Raw genomic sequence first — 17,349 nt, forward strand, 5'->3', positions numbered from 1 at the left:
AAAATTTTGTTGTAGGGGCTTCTAGTTCGAGTGGTTGTATTTACCCGCGCTCTTGAAATTTAGTGTTCGATTTCCCCAAACTCCCAATCTAGTTTGTGTCAAGAAAGAAAGTTGGTCTGATTTGGTGTAATGGTTAACCAAGAAACAACTCATTGATGGATTCTCGGGCAAAATCGATGGATATCACTTGGAATTTATGATAAAAACACTTATGGCATGTTTACGTAACCGTAATGAAAATATGATGAATTGAATTGAGGAGGAGTTGGAAGCTGTTTACTTAAATGTTCTGGAATCGGAATAAAAATGACACTAATTTTATAAAGCTATTTACTGATTAAGCAGAATCAGAATATAAACCAGTATGATTACTAAAATGCCCTTGTCCCAAATCAAATATTTTATGTACTTTTTTAAATAAAATTTGATATAATATATAATAGTAAGAAAAAAATTAAGTTGCTTTAAAGAAAAAAATTAAGTTGCTTTTTTATTTCATAGACACTAAAATGCTTTTGTTTATTTTTTTTATTTATAAATTTAAGTATTTATTTTAATATTTAAATTTTATCACTCAAGTTGTAGTTTCTTCTCTTCGGCATATGCATGGAGTTGTGCATAATGTGAATGAGCATAGAAATACAAAAAAGTAAGGAGTTGTGCATAATTTAACTAGGGTTAATGGGTTTATAAAGGATAGTCTTAGAAATGAAAAAAGTAAGTGAGAGCATAATAGGAAGAGCAAATGCATTCTCGATTCCCTCACCCTCCCAAAATTCAATTACCACATCCATAGAAGGAGTCCAATTCCTCCAATCCCGGGAATTGAAATTCATTTTTTGTGTGGGTCCCACACACTTTTAATTCATCTCAATTTTAGTAAACACAAGTATAATCCGTAATCAGAATTAGATTCCTTATTTTCATTCCGATTACGGGTTTGTAAACACTCCCTTAGCAAAAAATACTTTTTGGGCATAAGCACTTCCAAAAAATAGCCGCCCAAAACGGCTCTATGATGGTGGTACACTTCTTATTTTCAACAACTGCCGTCCATGATATAAGAGCCCATGAACTCAGTGAAAATAAAAATCCTTTCAAAAACTCATTCAGGTATGGGCCTTTTCTGTTGTAAGGGCTTTATCATGGGCTGGCCTGATGTGGATCAGTTGATGTTAGAGCCCAACTTCATCTGTCACAGGATGAGGCGCATGTTATAACCATACACCCACATGTAGCGTACAATAATCCCAACTCAAAAGCCCTACCCATACGCAAAACCCTAGCCCCCAAAGCCTCCGCCACACCTCTTTATAAACCCGCGAACTCTTCCACCCAAAACACACAAAAATATGAATGTCTACTCGGCCGCTTAGGGTTTCCAGCTCCTCTGCAATTAGGGTTTCCAACTTTCCAGCTCCTCTGCAGTTAGGGTTTTCAACTATTTCCATCGCCATCGCCATTTATTTTCTATTTTGTTTCCAATTTCTGTAGCTTTGAATTCAAATTTTGGGGCAATGACGATTCATTGATATAAGGTCTCGTTCGTCGTAACGGCCGTAAAGGCCTTGCCGACCATCCTGCTATATCACCACCCATATTCTGAGTCCCTCTCATTCCAAATCTTAAAAAAAATAGTATCTTTTGTTCTTGATTTTCTCCAAATTAGGGTTTAATTATAGCTAATCTCCTTTTGTTATAAAAAAGAATCTGTTTTTTGTGTTTTTTTTTAGGTCAGCCGATGATTAAATTAAATATTTAGACAAGCATATGTCTGAATTTCTATATGTGGAACAACCTAATCTTCTCTATGAGGCTGATCAAAGGTTTTTTCCAAATTTTAGGAAGATGAAATTTTTTATCTTCTTATTTTACTTGAAATTTTTTGTGGGCATCTTATTTGTTGGTTTTGGATTTATGAAAATACCCACCAAACTATTTCCCAAAAAAGAAATGAACAGGGTTTAGGATTTGAGCTCGGTTGCCAATGATGATAGTACGGTTTTCGTGTAATTTATGACAATTTGTGATTACATATATACCTACTGCCTTCCTTCTGAGGCTGATCTCTTTTTCGAAAATAATAACATCCGTTTTTATGAATTTAGCGTAGATTATTTTATCGTTTGTCAATTATGAGTAGTATGGTCGCGTGATGATTTGACGCATAGTTCAACTGAATCTCTGTGATTAAGCAAATTTCATGTCTTTCGCTCCTATCTGACGACCCTTGTGATTGTTTCTCTAGTTTTGAATTAAACTTGATATTTGTGTCAAAATTGCGCTTATTTTTTCATCCAATCAATTTTTCCCTTTTGTTTTTGCCCTGTTTGCCGAGTGTGGATGCGGATTATGCAAATGTTCTCTGATCAATAACATTCAGAAATTGCTTATCGTGGGATGAAAGTGAAGGAATAGTTGCAGGCGGGGGCGGGAGTTGCACGATTTCCTGGTTGATTTATTGATTGTGCACCCCCTGTCGTCCTCCTGCAACTTTCCCACGTTTTGTTAAACCCCTGAGATTATCATGGTACCAAGTGCCATTGTTGTGCGTTTGTCCGTCATCGTTGTGCTCTCATTTGTTTGTTGTGTTCTTTTAATTGTATTTGTAAATGCAAGCATGTCTGAGATTGTTGGTGCCGGTATTGTTTACTACTAAATGTTAATCCATTTCTTCTGTGTGGAATGCTTATCTGATCCCTCCCAAGGCCGAATTGGGTTGACCTATGGCAGTTAGATTGATGCTATATCTTGCAACATCAACATTGCTTAATTGTTTGGAATTTGTTTTCTCGAGTATCTCACACTACCTATGGCAGCATCAATCGTTATTCCAAGATGTTTGTGTTTTGGTCTCTCGTCGTAGTGGCCTCTTTGGCCTTGCCGACTACTGTGATATTGCATCAATTGTCTGAGTCCATGAAACCTTTAAGCATATGCAGTTCGTCGAGCAGTGTGTCTAAGTTTTTGTGGTATTGGCATTTTTGTATTTTGTTTCTTGCAGGTGTCACGTTTTGTTGTGATGTTTGTTAAACGAGTCTCGTGGTGATCGGGGCACTCCGGGCATTCGAAAGGACTTGCAGCAACGAAGCACACATGAGTTTGTAGCTGGATATGCCATTGTATTAGGTTGAGTAGCGTAGATGGTATTTGTTGGTAGTGCTCACGATTGTAGGCTTATTGTCCGCCTAAATTGAAATTTATGGTTAATAAAGTTGGCTTTTGCACATGTGACTGGCAGCTGCTGGTAGCACCACATTATAGAGTTATTTGTGTTTCAAAGTGACAAGTCTTTGTTTTGATTTTAACATTAGTTTTGTCTCATTTTGCCTTCTGAAACTGACGTTTTTAAATCTTTTGGTACCCTGTTTTGTTAAAGAACTTTTAGGGTCATTTAACTTGCAAGGCATGTATATTGGCTAAAAGTTGAATTTAAAATATCATTGAATTTAACAATTCTTTAACGAAATGAGATGAAGTGGAATCAAAAGAGTTGAAAATATTAATTTAAAGGACAAAGTGAGATAAAATTAGTTTCAAGAGATAAATTGAGACAAACTAACAATTTTAGGGGACATTTCAATTAATAGGCTAAAACTTAAAACCAAAATATCCTCATATTTTATCCATCTGCCAAGATATTTTATCATTGATGGAATTTCATGGACATGTAGTAACAGTATGGAAGTCTCTCCCCTCTTTGAGCAACTTGCATACACAGTTACACAACCATATGTGGACCAAGAGGATCCTCATCGGATCCTCTTGTGAGGATCTTAAGAATTCTCTAATCATGTCCGTTCATCGTATATTGTGCGGTTAAAAATCATTGTAAATTTTTTTTATTTAAAATTGAATGTAAACAATATCGAACAAAAACCGGTCGCACAATGTACGATGAAACGTATGTGATTGGAGGATCCCCAGAGGATCCGGCAAGTATCCTCTCTCATATTCTCATATGTGGATAAAAATCTCACACATTTTATTGGCACGTAATATTACTGATACACATCTATGCAATCAATGGTAGATAAAAAACTAATACGTTTTATAGACATGAAATGTTACCAAGGCTTATTCATGTAGGTCGTCCTCTCTCTCTTGCGTAAGTTGAAAGTCAATTGTAATGAATTTTGGACCAAACTCATCTAATGCATATTTCGGAATGGTGAAAACGTTACGAAGTATGAATTTGTAAAATCTTTAACAAAAATTGTAACACGATGACTAGTGAGGATCATCAATCACGGCAAGTGGTCTTCGTATAACTTGGAATTCTAAGTCAGTTTACAAAATCACGGATGATCTTTTGATATAAAGTTTTGAGATGAGATGTGCCACGCATTTAGTCTTTCTGAACCTCATAAAGATTAGTCTTTAGGAGTGTAAAATACCTCTGACTTTGAAATAAAAAGACAAATGAGGATAGAGACGTCGCATATGAACGGCGTCAATCAGTACCAGCCACTCGGACAGCGTCACCTCGTGCGCGCCAAACGTAACACTGTCACAAAACTAACCCCGTCAAAAATTCACATGGTTAACGCGGGTAACTAGAGTAACGGACGACTAAAAAACTGCCGACACTTGATTCCCGAACCTGCAGCTTCGGCACCTCTGAACCTAAATCCAAACCTCGCTGTATCTAAGCTAACGTTCCTCTGACTCCCTCCACCCCAACTCCGTCTGTATCTCTCACTCTCTGACCAACAAAAGTAAGTGGTTATTCAACTTATTCTGCGGTAGTGGAAGTGCTCCGCTTTACTCAGTGTGCCCACATCACTAAAACGCCACTCTCAAGAGAGAGAGAGAGAGAGAGAGAGAGAGGAGAGAAGCACACCGAAAGTCCCTTTAGATCCCTCCTAAGTTTCTGAACCCCTCGAAGGCACAAACTTTTCTGTTCATTTTTTGCTCCTTCGTCTTCTTTCTAATTCTGCCATTTCAGTCTGTTTTTTCCACCAACCCGGTTGAATTCCGAGCAACCTGACGAAAACCCAGATCAAATTTCATTAAAAGGTTTTGAATTTCCATCTGGGCGTAATCGAATTCAGTTTCTTAGCTGAAGGATACTAGTTTTCTGTTTAATTTGATCAAGTTTGCTATTCGTCTTCTTTCCAATTCTGGTAATTTCGTTTTGCTTTAATTAAAACCCAAATCAAGTTTCCGATTAGCTTCCAAATTTCCACCTGGGTTTAATCAAATTTAACATTTTCCACCAAAATCTCTGTTTTTTTCTGAGCCAAAGGGCCTACTTTTTCTGTTCCATTTGCTCAGTTGTTCTTCATCTTCTTACCAATTCTGGCATTTTTCTCAGCTTTACCCGTGCCGTTTATTTAAAACCCAATCAATTCACAAAACCCAAATCAAATTTCCAATAAAGTTTCAAAATTCCCAGCTGGGTCTGATTCATCATCTTTCACCAGTTCTGGCATTTTCATCTGTTTAATCAAAATCCAAGCAATCTCACAAAACCCAAATCAAATTACCAAAAACGCTTCAAAGTTTCCAACTGCGTTCTAAGCAAAATCAGTATCTTCACACATTAAATACTGCACACCCCCACAGTAATTATGATGCACGCGAAATCCGACTCAGACGTGACGAGTCTATCCCCATCACCACCCAGATCACCCAAGCGCCCGGTGTACTACGTTCAAAGCCCCTCCAGGGACTCCAACGATGGCGATAAATCCTCCACAATGCAAGCCACCCCCGCCTTCAACAGTCCCATGGAGTCCCCCTCCCACCCCTCCTACGGCCACCACTCCCGGGCCTCCTCCGCCAGTAGGGTCTCGGGCCCTTTCCGGTCCTCCAATTCGGGCCAGAAGGGTGCCCGGAAGCGCAACGACAAGGGGTGGCCGGAGTGCAATGTGATCGAGGAGGATGGAGATTATGGAGGGCTTTATGGGAATAAAGGGATTCCGAGAAGGTGCCAGATTTGTGTTGCTCTGTTCGGATTTGTTGTGATTTTCTCTGTTTTTTGCTTAATTCTTTGGGGAGCTAGCAGGCCGAACAGAGCAAGAGTTGCTGTTAAGGTATGTTCGGTTGATTATTTTAATGATTTTTGGGTAAAGTAATCTTTTGGGAATGTGTGTTATTAGTTAGGTTAGTGAACCTGGAACCTGGCAAGAACTAGTGAACTCTCCCCGTTGGGGTTCTTTTACGTTGTATATTTTATTGCGTCTATCTCGCTCACAACATTTCACGAAGATGATTGAGATAGGAATGGATTTAGAGGTATAGACACAATGGAAAATATTCTCTCGATTTAGAGAGGTAACCAAAGTTTTTATTAGGAAATTATTTCCGCGCAACCTTTTTCGTCTCGTGTGCACAACTGTTTATTTGTACCTTGATTTATTTAATTCAGAAGTCAAAATCAAATACGGGCGGGCATGAAGAGAAAAGGGATGTGCCGATATCACTTTTATTTTTCTTTCGCTGATTTTACTGTCTAATGGTAACTACTTATGTTTCAAATAATCTTCAATTTAAGTGTTTTCAAAACCCTTTTCCTACAGAGCTTGGCAGTCCATAATTTTTATTTCGGGGAAGGATCGGACATGACTGGTGTGCCTACAAAGATGCTGACAATGAACTGTTCAGTGAGGATGACTGTGTACAACCCTGCTACGTTCTTCGGTATCCATGTCAGCTCCACGCCGATTAAACTGATGTATTCAGAGATTGCAGTTGCAACTGGTCAGGTAAGAATTCATACATTTGGGATGTGATTTGAGAACCTGCGCTAATTTCTTCACCTTGTGCTTATTGGTTGCAAATTCGATGCAGTTGAAGAAATACTACCAACCAAGAAAGAGCTACCGGAACGTGACTGTGAACCTCCAAGGGATCAAGGTTCCTTTATACGGGGCTGGGGCAAGCTTAGCAGTATCTGATAACAACGGAGGAGTTCCCATGATGCTGGTGTTTGAAGTCCGGTCACGAGGGAATGTGGTGGGGAAGCTGGTGAGATCAAAGCACCGAAGGCACGTATCTTGCACCATGGAAGTCGGCTCTCATATTAGCACACCCATCAAGTTAAAAACGAGTTCATGTACTTATAAATGAGCACTGAAGGCAAACCTCTCCGTCTTGTTTGCGCAGTTTCTTCATGGAACGAGCACATATTACAGTTATAATGGTTATCGGAGTGTGATGGAAGTTAAATTCTATGACTGTTGGATCGACGATATCCATCTTATATGACAGTTGATAAGTTAAAAGAATTTTGCTTTTTGTGTCCAAGTTATTCGTTTATGCATTTTGAAAGTAAAGCTGGAGTGACAGAGCAGATTTTGAAATGAGAATAAGTTACGTAAATCAAGCGTCGATTTACAATGTAACACTAATGATACTGAACTAGGGCCTTCCAAAAATTTGCCCGTAAGCGTGTTTCTTTAGAACAGAGATGTTACATGAGATCCAAAGCAAAAAATGAAACAATTATATGTGACGAGCCAGAAGAAACTTCGTACGGTTACTAATTCAATGATACACCTTCATTTAGCTGAGACGCTGGAATGCCTTCCTGACCTTCCTTTAGCTGAGACGTTGGAATACTCTCCGGCTTATCAGCAGCACAGCCGGTCTCAAGAACTGTGGCACCGATCCTCTTTGGTGGCCAATACCGAAACAGGGATCTTCCTAAAATATTCTTGGTTGGCAATGGACCCCTAAACATTTTCAAAACTTGAACAAGCAATCAACAGGAGGAACTAAAAGATAAGAGGTAAATCAAAGGTCTTAAAACTAACATATCTCGCATTTCTGCACTTGGGTTTTAGAAACATTACCATACGTGTGAGTCGTAGCTGTTGTTTCGATTGTCACCCATCACGAAAACTGAGTTCTCTGGCACACGCTGTGCAACATAAACACGAAGAAAAAGATGCAAAGGTTACATTCTTTTATAAAAGATCTAAAACATGGAAACCACCATATCACCTCAAATAAATGAAAAAAAAAGGTATGGGTAGATAAAATGTCATAACATATTTCTTACAATTGGAGTCATATTATATGCAGGTGGTTCAAGGATGAATTTTTCATTTCTCTCCACTCCATTTACTATGAGCTTCCCATTGCGCACCTGCAATCAGTCATAATTTTTTGTAGTTATGTTCCTAAAATTTAGATATCAACAACGACAGATAAAAGACAACTTTCTAGACGGACATACAGAAACCGTCACTGTATTATTATAAATCTACTAACTTTCAAAGCAAATCGGAATTAAATTTGCATATCTAGATTGTCATAGCACTCGTTCTCGACAAAATCTTAATTTAGATTTCTCGTCATACAGTAGAGAATGTAAAGTATACTGGTCTCATAAACCTCTTGGTTGACATAGGGATGTAATTAAATAGCAAGAAAACAGAAAGTAGCACCACCATATTATGACATGCGAAAATGCCAGTCTCACCTCTACAGTATCACCTTCCTTGGCAACAATTCGTTTAATGAAGACATCGTCCTCAGTATATCCTACTTGCTGGAGGACTGGTGGACTTTTAAAGATAACTACATCATTGGCACATGGCTTTCTGAGATAATATGAAACCTGACAATTTTAAGCAGAACATACGTTATCATTGATGATCAAACAAAATCGCATACACGTTGGATATCCCACATCGGTGAGTGAAAGAAGAAAGAAAGAGTTTACGTATGATCACCCCACTCTAACTAATACCGAGGCCTTTCTATGCTAAAACCCCTCACCTGATGGATTGGGCAGGTGGTAATTATCAAGTTGGGACAATATCGGTGTTGTTGGAGTGGGGCCCTTGGCCCGTTGACCAAAAAAATTAAACAATTCAAGTGCACACAAATCTGATCAATCTAGCTTGACATTAGCTTAATGAGAAATCTGTCACTGTGTATAAAATGCCTTTCCACTATCTTCTCAATTACCTATGTGCCCCGGAAGCTTTTTTTCTTGCTAAACCTCGTGCCCCTGAAAGTTTAACCCTCATCTGTCATCCGCTTCTTTATCATCCTTCTTATGTAACCTCACCCTCTCAAAATTGCATATCAAGAAAATGGTAACTCTGTTTTTCCCCAGGTAGTACAAGGCCCCTGAAAGTTTAACCCTCATCTGTCATCCCCTTCTTTATCATGCTTCTTATGTAACCTCACCCTCTCAAACATTGCATATCAAGAAAATGGTAACTCCGTTTTTCCCCGGGTAGTACAAGACCGATGCATAAACTGGTCATCCAAATTCAAAGACTCCATCCAAATTCTAATTTCCGAAATCCGAATTGTAATCACTAATTAAGTTCAAACACAAGCTTCATCTAAAAATGTAGCTAAGTAGCAATGCTGCCATTACAATTCAGACTTCTAAAGCGAAACCAATAGGTTTAAACCCTCAGCAAAAAGAAACCATACAGCATAAGCAATACATTCACCAGAAAAATAAATAAAAATCTGACCTTTTCTGCTACAATTCGATCTCCCACATCCAAAGTAGGATACATTGACAACGAAGGAATGAACCTCGGCTCAGCTATGAAACTCCGAAACGCCAGGGACACTGCAATCGCCGCAAACACCGTTTTTGCACCGCCGGTAGTGATACTGACCCATTCCGGAAAAGTCCCACTCTTCTTCTCCACCTGCTCATCATCCCCTCCGCCATCACCACCGCCTCCTCCGCCACCATCACCACCCCCACTGCCCAAAACCGCCTTCGTTTCGTCGCCGGAGTCCTCCAGAGCATTGCAAGCAAGTTTTCTGAGATGGGTTTTACAATTTGGGAGCTTAAATCGTCGAAAGTTAAGGGCTTTGAAGTTGGTTTTTGAAATTGGGTGGAGATTGAGGACTTTGAAATTAGGGATTTGGATTGGGGTGGATGAATGGGTAGGGTTGAAGTTAGGGTTTTGGAGGGAAGTTGATGGAGGGAAGACGTGTAGAGAGAGCATCTCTCTTTCTTTCAAAGCTAGCTACTCATTCAAACCAATCTCTGCAGATTTCGTAGCTTTGGGTATTCTTCTTTTTCTTCTTTTTTTTTATTTTTTATTTTTATTTTTATTTTCTGTATTTTTTGTTTTGAGTGTGGAAAATTTTGATCCTGCTACTTGTACATAGTTGGCTCCTTGTTTGTGGGTCCTACGGGGGTGTAAAACGAGTTTTTGACCCCAACTAGTATTGTTTAGAGATACTCTAAGTTCGTACTTGTTATTTTTTCGTTTGTTACATGAGTTAATTTGTTTTTTGTAGTAGCGTCTGTCTGTCTGTGCAGTATGTTACCAGGTTGCATTTAGATATCCAGATGTAGATTTTTTTGCCTTGAATTATGAACACATATGGTATATGTTACACATCTCATGTAGCAAATTACACAATTTCAGAACAAATTCATCAGTTCAGCAACACCAGTAGGAATGGAAGTATAACACAATCAGCAGCTCTGATTAGCAAAAGAATCATCCCCACTCTTGAATTCAAGAATCAGAACCAAGGAATCCTCCCGATCACCGCGACCGCCTTTGTTTCCTCGTTTATATATTTACACCACCGGACATGTATGTACGAAATGCCTGAACATCCCAACTTGACACCGAGACTGCCTTCTACATATAATCAGTGGTTGCTGGACTCTAAGCGCGGACGATGTAGTTTGCGTAAGACACATGGTTTTGGTAGCACTGTGCTGCATACTTTCAGCTGAAAACTCAAACCCTCTCACAAGCATATGACCTCGTATGTTGGCAGCAGAACCGCCGTTATCAGAAACTACTACTCCAGGTATCTGCAAAACATTAGGATAAGAAGTACTTAAGTTTTGTTTCCTACTAATGATCTCCAAGCTCTGATCAGGTATCTTGTCCCTCCTATTTTCTTTGTCCGAATCATTTAAGACTCTCATGGCTTCGGTCACTAAACCTATCGCACGCCAAGCTTCAGCCACGAGCTGGATAGTCCTCTTAGTAGGATGAACTCCCTTCTCTTCCATTATATTGAGTAAATCTTCTGCTAGCCATGGATGCCTAGCTTCTCCATATCCCCATATAAGGGTCTCAAAAGTTTTCAAATTCGGGGTGATTTCCATTTCGCACATTTTCTCATAGACACTCCAAGCATGCTCCATTTTTCCAGCGGTGCACCACCCGCTTATGATGGTCGTGAAGATTACAACATTTGGGTGCACGCCATATTTTCCCATGGATGTCATAAGTGACTCGGCCTTCTCAGGCTCACCAGCACGCACATAGCCTTTTGCAAGAATGCTGAATGCATGGATGTCAGGTTCTATGTCGGACTTTATCATGTCATTGAAGACCTCCTGGCATTTTTCCATGAGTCCTGCTGAGCTCCATCCATCCATTATGGTGCTAAATGTTATTACATCTGGTTTTATTTCAAATTCTTCCATCGACGTTAGTACCTGTGAAGTTAAGCTCTTTTTGTAAGTAAAATTTCTGTGAGAAAGTGAGGAACTGAGTGCTAAAGCATTGAAGGTAAAAACTCACCTCGTCAACTCCATCAGTGTCGGTAATGTCCAGAAATCCCTTGATAAGAGAGTTAAAAACAACAAGATTCGGCTGCACGCCAAGATCCTTCATTCTGTATACAAACCTCAAGGCATCTGTCATGCTACCTTCTTTACAGTAGCCATTTACAATGATGCCACAAGTTCGCTCGTTGGGGTTAACTTTGTTGTTCTGCATCTCGAACATCAGCCTTTCAGCCATATATGTTTCTCCATTCTCGGCATAAGCCCTTGCCAACGTGTTGTAAGTGACTACGTCGGGTTGAATACCAGATGCAACCATCTTATACACCACATTCCAGGCTTGATTCATTTTCCCCTCGCTACACCAGGCTCTAACAATAATATTATACGTCCTGTCATTCGGTTTTGTATTCTTATCCTGCAACATAAGCTCTAGCAGTTTTAAAGCTTCTTCAGGCTTACCGACAATTCCATACCCTTTGATAAGAGTGTTAAAAGTGCTGGTTGTGGGCTTACATCCACTCTCCTCCATTTTCTGAAAGACTTTCATGGCATCGTCGATATTTCCAGACTCAGAGGAAGCATTGATCATGGCATTAAAAAGTATTGAATCGGGCTTCATACCATTCTCCTCCACTTGAGAGAGGAGCGAGGGAATAGACTTGAAACGCCTCAGGCGCGTCAAGGCAGCTACAAGAGTTGTGTATGTTATAAGAGTTGGCCTGTGTCCTTCTTCTGCTAAACTCTTGAAAACGGAATGGGCCTCATGAGGCTTCCTTTTTGCAATCAAAGCATTCATCAATTTCGTTCTTGAACGAACAACTTGGCAACTACTCTTGCCCAAACATACAAGGCAGCGGGATTGGATCCCTGAATCTACCGGAGTTGATCCCTTCTTGCGCGACTGTGGCTCCTAGGAAGTTCACATTGATCAGAATTAGACCATTTACCATGTTTAATTAACCACACACACGCATAAACTACGCCTAATGTACATCAACAAAGGTTTACGAATGAACAACGCATTGTCAGCCTAATTAGTAGTGCAGATTAAGGAAGAAACAGAATGTACATTGATTGAACCATAAACTTACATAAGCTGCAACATATCAAGCAAACATACTACATTCAAGCAAACTGACTACTAAGCTAATTCGATATGATACCGCGAGTAAAGATGGTTCGTTGCCTCCAACGGAATCGTTACCTCTTGCCGTCTACCCATGAGCTGAGCCCCTAACAGCACCAAACTCTCCCAGTTCTTTTCTCCACTGCTTCCTCAATTTCGCAACTTCCTTGATCAAATTCAGATTTTGACTTCCAGTCCATACCTGTAAAGGCCAGGTTTAAGGCATGAACATTCACTGTATCAGAAATTTCCATAGCTTTTGAGACATCCACTATCTAATCCATATACCACTGCTGGCATCCACTGAAGGCTGGGAAGAGGGAACAGTAACCAAAAATCCAGGCAACAAGAACCATTTACATGAAATGAAAGTCCGAAATTCGAAATCTCAAAGGCAACAGGCTTGTAGTTCAGTTGATTAAGAACATTCATTTCTGTAACGAGGTCTCAAGTTCAATTTCCGCTCCCAATAACGCTTATACATAAAATAAAATAAACCCAATAAATCCAACAAAAGAAAAACAAAAATGGGGAAAAGAATCCAGCCCAAACATCCAAACCCACATCTTTCAAATATTCATGCAATTAAAAGGGTTTCTGAAAACCATCATAGTTATCATAACCAATGCTTAAGGACATTAATAGTACAATTTGAGCTCTCCACACAGCAATTAAGTAAAACTCAAAGCTACAAACTTTAAAACAAAAAAATTAGACATATATTAGAAATCCAATTAAGTTAAATAATTAAGCATTTACCTATTGAGCTGACAGTGGCAGAGGTTGGAGAGGGAGGTGGAGCTGCATGGTTGGCTGCTAAATGTGCATGTAAGCCTGTGTAAAAGTGGAAGGGCTGGAATTGTAGTCTAGCGGTGTGTGTGTTGTGTTGTGGCTTCCACTGGAGATTCTTATCCACAAATATTAGTGAGAAATTCTGGATAAAATTTTGAGGATGTTAAAGCATGGACAAATATATTAGAAATTTATAATTTATTTATTTAGTGGTTGAAATTACAAGGACCACAATATTATCTTCCTTTTGTAGTTTTTTCTTTTTCTTTTTGGACATTATTTTGTACCTCTTGAGTTCAAACCTACGTGGTCATTTCTCATTGTCTATTTTCTAAGACCTCCTCCTTGTCTGCAAGATTTTTAGGGGAAGAGAGATTGATTGACACTTAACTCAAGTATCCCCATCTAACTCTTAACAAATATCAAATCAAAATCAATACCTATAACCAAAGAGAAGAGGTGAAAGCTTACTTATCTAGGTTGTGTGTGCCATTTTTCTCGTTAATTGGAGTAGTTTAGAGTATCATATTATTGTTCACTACCATTAAAATGGCTTGTAGTAATTTAGACAAGAATGTGAAGTTAGACTAGAGTATCAAACTTTTAACAACATATATTATTTTTCTCGGTGTTCCGTGTCAAAAGTACTTGTATACTCTTACTATAAGTTGCTCTCTTAGACCATCTTCAATCCTTGGGCTAAAACCTAACATTTTTAGCTTAGAAAATTTAGGTTTTAGCTTAGAAACAGCTTTTCTGCTCCAACCCTTTTGGCCTAAATTTTTTAGCCTAAGATTATTAAACAATAAATTTAGGCTAATTTTTTCTTTTAAAGTAATTTTTTTTTAAATTATGTACAGTATCATAATTTAATTTCATGAACATTTTAACTTAAAAATATTTAAATTCCGATAAATATTAAAAAAATTACTACATTTTGGTGAATTTTGAGTTAAATAATTTTTTTAATTATTTTAATTGTTGGACATACATTTGGGCGTTAGATTTGATTATATTCGATCTCAACCGTTGAATTCAATAAATCCTGGGAGACATGTCCATGTGGGTGGGGTCCCGTTGGTGGTGCCCACACCATTTTCTGGGCCAAATCCTAAGAGGAATTTAGCTTTTGTTTGACTTTTACCTTTTAGCCCACACATTTAGTATGAGTTGGGTTATATTTGGGAGGGGGGAAATAAAACCTAAAAAATAGCATTTAGCCCAAGATTGAGTTTGGTCTTAGAAGTTTATGTTGATTCAATGGTAGTATATTTATATTTTCTTTTTCCTTCAATTTTTATCAAAATTCGATTTTAATATTGGCAAGTCAAAGAAATCACTATTAGCAAAAATAAATCAAACCCCAAACAAAAGACTCTCCCTCGCTCCAAGGTTTACAAAATCAAGAAGATGAGATTAGATTATATATTTATATAATATATATATATATTTTTTTAAACAAAAGATATTATCTTATATCATAATGAAGAGTAATAATGTGATTTAATTTGTCTTTATCGAAAATCAAGCATAAAACTTCTTAAAAGAATACTACTAAATCATAATAATAAATTACGATATTAGATTATTTAATCAGGTTTACCAACTAAGGCTCATACCTTTATATAAAATAAGCCCACCAACTTCATCCACCGTTTGCCGCCTCTCCGCACTCCCAGACACAGAGCACAGAGTCGCAGCCACCGCAAATGATGTTGAAGCTCTGGAAATGGTACCAGAACTGCCTCGCCTTCCACCCACTCAAAACCCAGGTCATCAGCTCCGGCGTCCTCTGGGGCGTCGGTGACATTGCCGCCCAGTACGTCACTCACTCCAACGCAAGAAAGCGCCTTCAACTTTCTGTGAGTTGGTTTTTTTTTTCCCCCTAATTTTGCAACCGGAACCTGTAATTTCATTTCTTCGATTCAATTTCTTGTTTTCGGGAACTGGGTAGCTGTAAATTTCTCGTTTTGAGTTGGGTTTTTCGGAAAAGTTGGGTAATTTGCATTGCTTTGTTGAATTGTTATTTACTTGTTTAGCTTCCATGGAAGTGAAGTTTCATGTTATTTGCTCGAAATCATTAAGTTTTTTGTTTAGAAGTAGATTAATTGTTTGTTTGAACTCATGAATCTGTTCTTCAGAATTAGACAGCATTGATTATGGGTCTGTTTCGATTCTCATAGAACTCGATACTTTCACCAGTCTTACAAGGTATCACTTATCACCCTGAATAAGGATACTATAGAGTGTAGATAAGGGAATGATTGACTGGCTTTCAACTTGTGGTGGATTTTCTGTAATGGCCAAATTGTATTTCACTCAAATAGATGAATGCCGTTACAGAAAACGGATGTCATCACAACAGGAGCTGATTGTTTCATGACGAATAAGCCTCTTATTTTTAGCTATGACCATGTCCTTGACAAAATTATGTAATAGAAATGCTTCATAATTCAACCCGTGGTATTTGCTCACACCTTCTTTGAGTAATAACTACATAGAGGAGCCTTGTTCGATTCATTTTTCTTCTTCTATATTTTGCTTTTCAGCTGCAGTGGAACCTTGCTTCATTACAGAATAAGACATTGTATTACTATTTGATAGAGTTCTCTTGCTCAGATAGTGCATAATGTACATGCTCCTTTATACATTTGTCTCCCTGTTGATTGGAAGTCAAGGAACTACTTTTATTGTGTGCAGGAAAGATATTTTTCAGTTTCGGTAACTGAGTCTTTCAAAATGAAAAAAATGAACTAAGGAGTTCATGCTACCCCTGAAATAGATCCTGGTGTGGGTGCGTGGTAATGCCTGTGCATGTGTGATCATGAGTATGGGTTTCCAATGTGGCTCCTTTTATACGGTTCTATAACGTAGAGTGTAACTACAAACCCTTGATGCCCTTTTTCTCTCCACTTAGTTGTTCCCAAACTTTGTTAACCGTTGGACTTAAAATCAAAGGATGCAGCTGAAATTTGGACCGGAACCTAAATGATTTTTAATTCTAGTCGTTTTTGGTGTTTGTTGTTTGCTTCAGTTCAAGTTATTGTGTGCGGTGAAATAGTATTAGTATTTTGTCCATCAACTACTTTCTCTGCTCATATGATGAAAATCTATACTTCATGTCACAGGATAGAGACGCAGACTTCAAAGTTAACTGGAAACGCGTAGCCATCACAAGCACATTTGGGTTTGCCTTTGTTGGACCAGTTGGGCATTTCTGGTTTGTTTTACCTAATTGTGTCTTTTCCCTCCAGGTCACCTGATCTGATCTGTCTGCCACCTGTATGTTATATACAAATAAAAAGAAAAGGTATAACGTTGCTTGCTTATAGGTACGAAGGCCTGGACAAGTTTATAAAGCTGAAGCTTCACCTACAACCTAAGTCAGTGCGGTTTGTTGCTGCTAAAGTGGCAATGGATGGCCTTATCTTTGGCCCCTTGGATTTGTTGGTGTTTTTCACTTACATGGGATTTTCCACGGGCAAGAATTCTGTTCAAGTGAAGGAAGATTTGAAGAGAGATTTCCTACCAGCCCTTGCTTTGGAGGGTGGTGTGTGGCCAATTGTTCAGATTGCAAATTTCCGATATGTTCCTGTGAGGTACCAACTCCTCTATGTAAATATGTTCTGCCTGTTAGACAGCGCCTTTTTGTCATGGGTCGAGCAGCAAAAGGATGCTGCTTGGAAGCAGTGGTTCACATCTTTTACTTCGTTTAAGGAACGAGGAGGTCAGGGAAAATTATGATGTCCACCAATTTTCTATTCTTTTCCTTCACTTCTTTGGTTTAGAGTAGTGCAAGATGGAGAAAAGTATGTGCTTAAGACAGAAAGCATCATGAACCCTCCTGTGACCATCGACCGCTGGTTTTCGACATTGGGGTTGTGGGAGTGTGTTCAATAACACTTTTACAATGAAATGAAAAACACAGTTTAATTTTTCAGTTTCCTGCCTTTTTCTC

General features: G+C 38.7%; 4 protein-coding genes and 3 non-coding genes across 8 annotated transcripts; 5 read left to right on the forward strand and 2 right to left on the reverse strand.

The window, feature by feature from the left end:
- Nucleotides 1-1,512: 1,512 nt before the first annotated feature.
- Nucleotides 1,513-1,610, forward strand: LOC125480245. The gene has a single exon (XR_007260631.1). It is a non-coding gene; the product is annotated as a small nucleolar RNA Z43 (small nucleolar RNA).
- A 372-nt stretch (nucleotides 1,611-1,982) lies between these two features.
- Nucleotides 1,983-2,064, forward strand: LOC125480252. The gene has a single exon (XR_007260636.1). It is a non-coding gene; the product is annotated as a small nucleolar RNA U83 (small nucleolar RNA).
- A 79-nt stretch (nucleotides 2,065-2,143) lies between these two features.
- Nucleotides 2,144-2,232, forward strand: LOC125480235. The gene has a single exon (XR_007260627.1). It is a non-coding gene; the product is annotated as a small nucleolar RNA snR60/Z15/Z230/Z193/J17 (small nucleolar RNA).
- A 3,229-nt stretch (nucleotides 2,233-5,461) lies between these two features.
- On the forward strand, nucleotides 5,462-7,251 carry LOC103962975. Its single transcript, XM_009375754.3, has 3 exons — nucleotides 5,462-6,038; nucleotides 6,525-6,710; nucleotides 6,796-7,251. The coding sequence occupies exons 1-3, from the start codon at nucleotides 5,574-5,576 to the stop codon at nucleotides 7,072-7,074; spliced, it is 930 nt and encodes a 309-aa protein (XP_009374029.1). The 5' UTR covers nucleotides 5,462-5,573; the 3' UTR covers nucleotides 7,075-7,251.
- A 48-nt stretch (nucleotides 7,252-7,299) lies between these two features.
- LOC103962974 (chloroplast processing peptidase) lies at nucleotides 7,300-10,135 on the reverse strand. Of its 2 annotated transcripts, none has more exons than XM_009375752.3 (5): nucleotides 9,447-10,135; nucleotides 8,432-8,569; nucleotides 8,009-8,095; nucleotides 7,800-7,867; nucleotides 7,300-7,679 (listed from the first exon to the last, which is right to left on the reverse strand). In XM_009375752.3, the coding sequence occupies exons 1-5, from the start codon at nucleotides 9,933-9,935 to the stop codon at nucleotides 7,487-7,489; spliced, it is 975 nt and encodes a 324-aa protein (XP_009374027.1). In that variant the 5' UTR covers nucleotides 9,936-10,135; the 3' UTR covers nucleotides 7,300-7,486. The 2 variants fall into 2 exon arrangements, with proteins under 2 accessions (XP_009374027.1, XP_048441876.1); XM_048585919.1 differs by having other exon boundaries at nucleotides 7,553-7,695.
- A 145-nt stretch (nucleotides 10,136-10,280) lies between these two features.
- Nucleotides 10,281-13,515, reverse strand: LOC103962973 (pentatricopeptide repeat-containing protein At5g21222). Its single transcript, XM_009375750.3, has 4 exons — nucleotides 13,359-13,515; nucleotides 12,678-12,801; nucleotides 11,487-12,383; nucleotides 10,281-11,401 (listed from the first exon to the last, which is right to left on the reverse strand). The coding sequence occupies exons 2-4, from the start codon at nucleotides 12,693-12,695 to the stop codon at nucleotides 10,523-10,525; spliced, it is 1,794 nt and encodes a 597-aa protein (XP_009374025.2). The 5' UTR covers nucleotides 12,696-12,801; nucleotides 13,359-13,515; the 3' UTR covers nucleotides 10,281-10,522.
- Nucleotides 13,516-15,026: 1,511 nt separating this feature from the next.
- LOC103962972 (PXMP2/4 family protein 2) lies at nucleotides 15,027-17,331 on the forward strand. Its single transcript, XM_009375749.3, has 3 exons — nucleotides 15,027-15,253; nucleotides 16,520-16,611; nucleotides 16,724-17,331. The coding sequence occupies exons 1-3, from the start codon at nucleotides 15,101-15,103 to the stop codon at nucleotides 17,133-17,135; spliced, it is 657 nt and encodes a 218-aa protein (XP_009374024.2). The 5' UTR covers nucleotides 15,027-15,100; the 3' UTR covers nucleotides 17,136-17,331.
- The last annotated feature ends 18 nt before the right edge of the window (nucleotides 17,332-17,349 follow it).

The sequence above is a fragment of a genome, unplaced genomic scaffold (assembly GCF_019419815.1).
Source record: "Pyrus x bretschneideri cultivar Hongxiangsu unplaced genomic scaffold, Pyrus_bretschneideri_v1 Contig1, whole genome shotgun sequence".
Lineage (NCBI taxonomy): Eukaryota > Viridiplantae > Streptophyta > Magnoliopsida > Rosales > Rosaceae > Pyrus > Pyrus x bretschneideri.

Excerpts from the sequence above, each read along its gene's own strand:
- LOC103962975 (XM_009375754.3), top strand. The coding sequence starts at position 5,574 with ATGATGCACGCGAAATCCGACTCAGACGTGACGAGTCTATCCCCATCA. Across the intron at positions 6,039-6,524 it reads GAGCAAGAGTTGCTGTTAAG|AGCTTGGCAGTCCATAATTT; the intron begins GTATGTTCGGTT and ends CTTTTCCTACAG. Across the intron at positions 6,711-6,795 it reads TTGCAGTTGCAACTGGTCAG|TTGAAGAAATACTACCAACC; the intron begins GTAAGAATTCAT and ends AATTCGATGCAG.
- LOC103962974 (XM_009375752.3), bottom strand. The coding sequence starts at position 9,935 with ATGCTCTCTCTACACGTCTTCCCTCCATCAACTTCCCTCCAAAACCCT. Across the intron at positions 8,570-9,446 it reads ATCGAATTGTAGCAGAAAAG|GTTTCATATTATCTCAGAAA; the intron begins GTCAGATTTTTA and ends TAAAATTGTCAG. Across the intron at positions 8,096-8,431 it reads AGGAAGGTGATACTGTAGAG|GTGCGCAATGGGAAGCTCAT; the intron begins GTGAGACTGGCA and ends GACTGATTGCAG.
- LOC103962973 (XM_009375750.3), bottom strand. Across the intron at positions 11,402-11,486 it reads ACACTGATGGAGTTGACGAG|GTACTAACGTCGATGGAAGA; the intron begins GTGAGTTTTTAC and ends TTAACTTCACAG.
- LOC103962972 (XM_009375749.3), top strand. The coding sequence starts at position 15,101 with ATGATGTTGAAGCTCTGGAAATGGTACCAGAACTGCCTCGCCTTCCAC. Across the intron at positions 15,254-16,519 it reads GAAAGCGCCTTCAACTTTCT|GATAGAGACGCAGACTTCAA; the intron begins GTGAGTTGGTTT and ends TTCATGTCACAG. Across the intron at positions 16,612-16,723 it reads GGACCAGTTGGGCATTTCTG|GTACGAAGGCCTGGACAAGT; the intron begins GTTTGTTTTACC and ends GCTTGCTTATAG.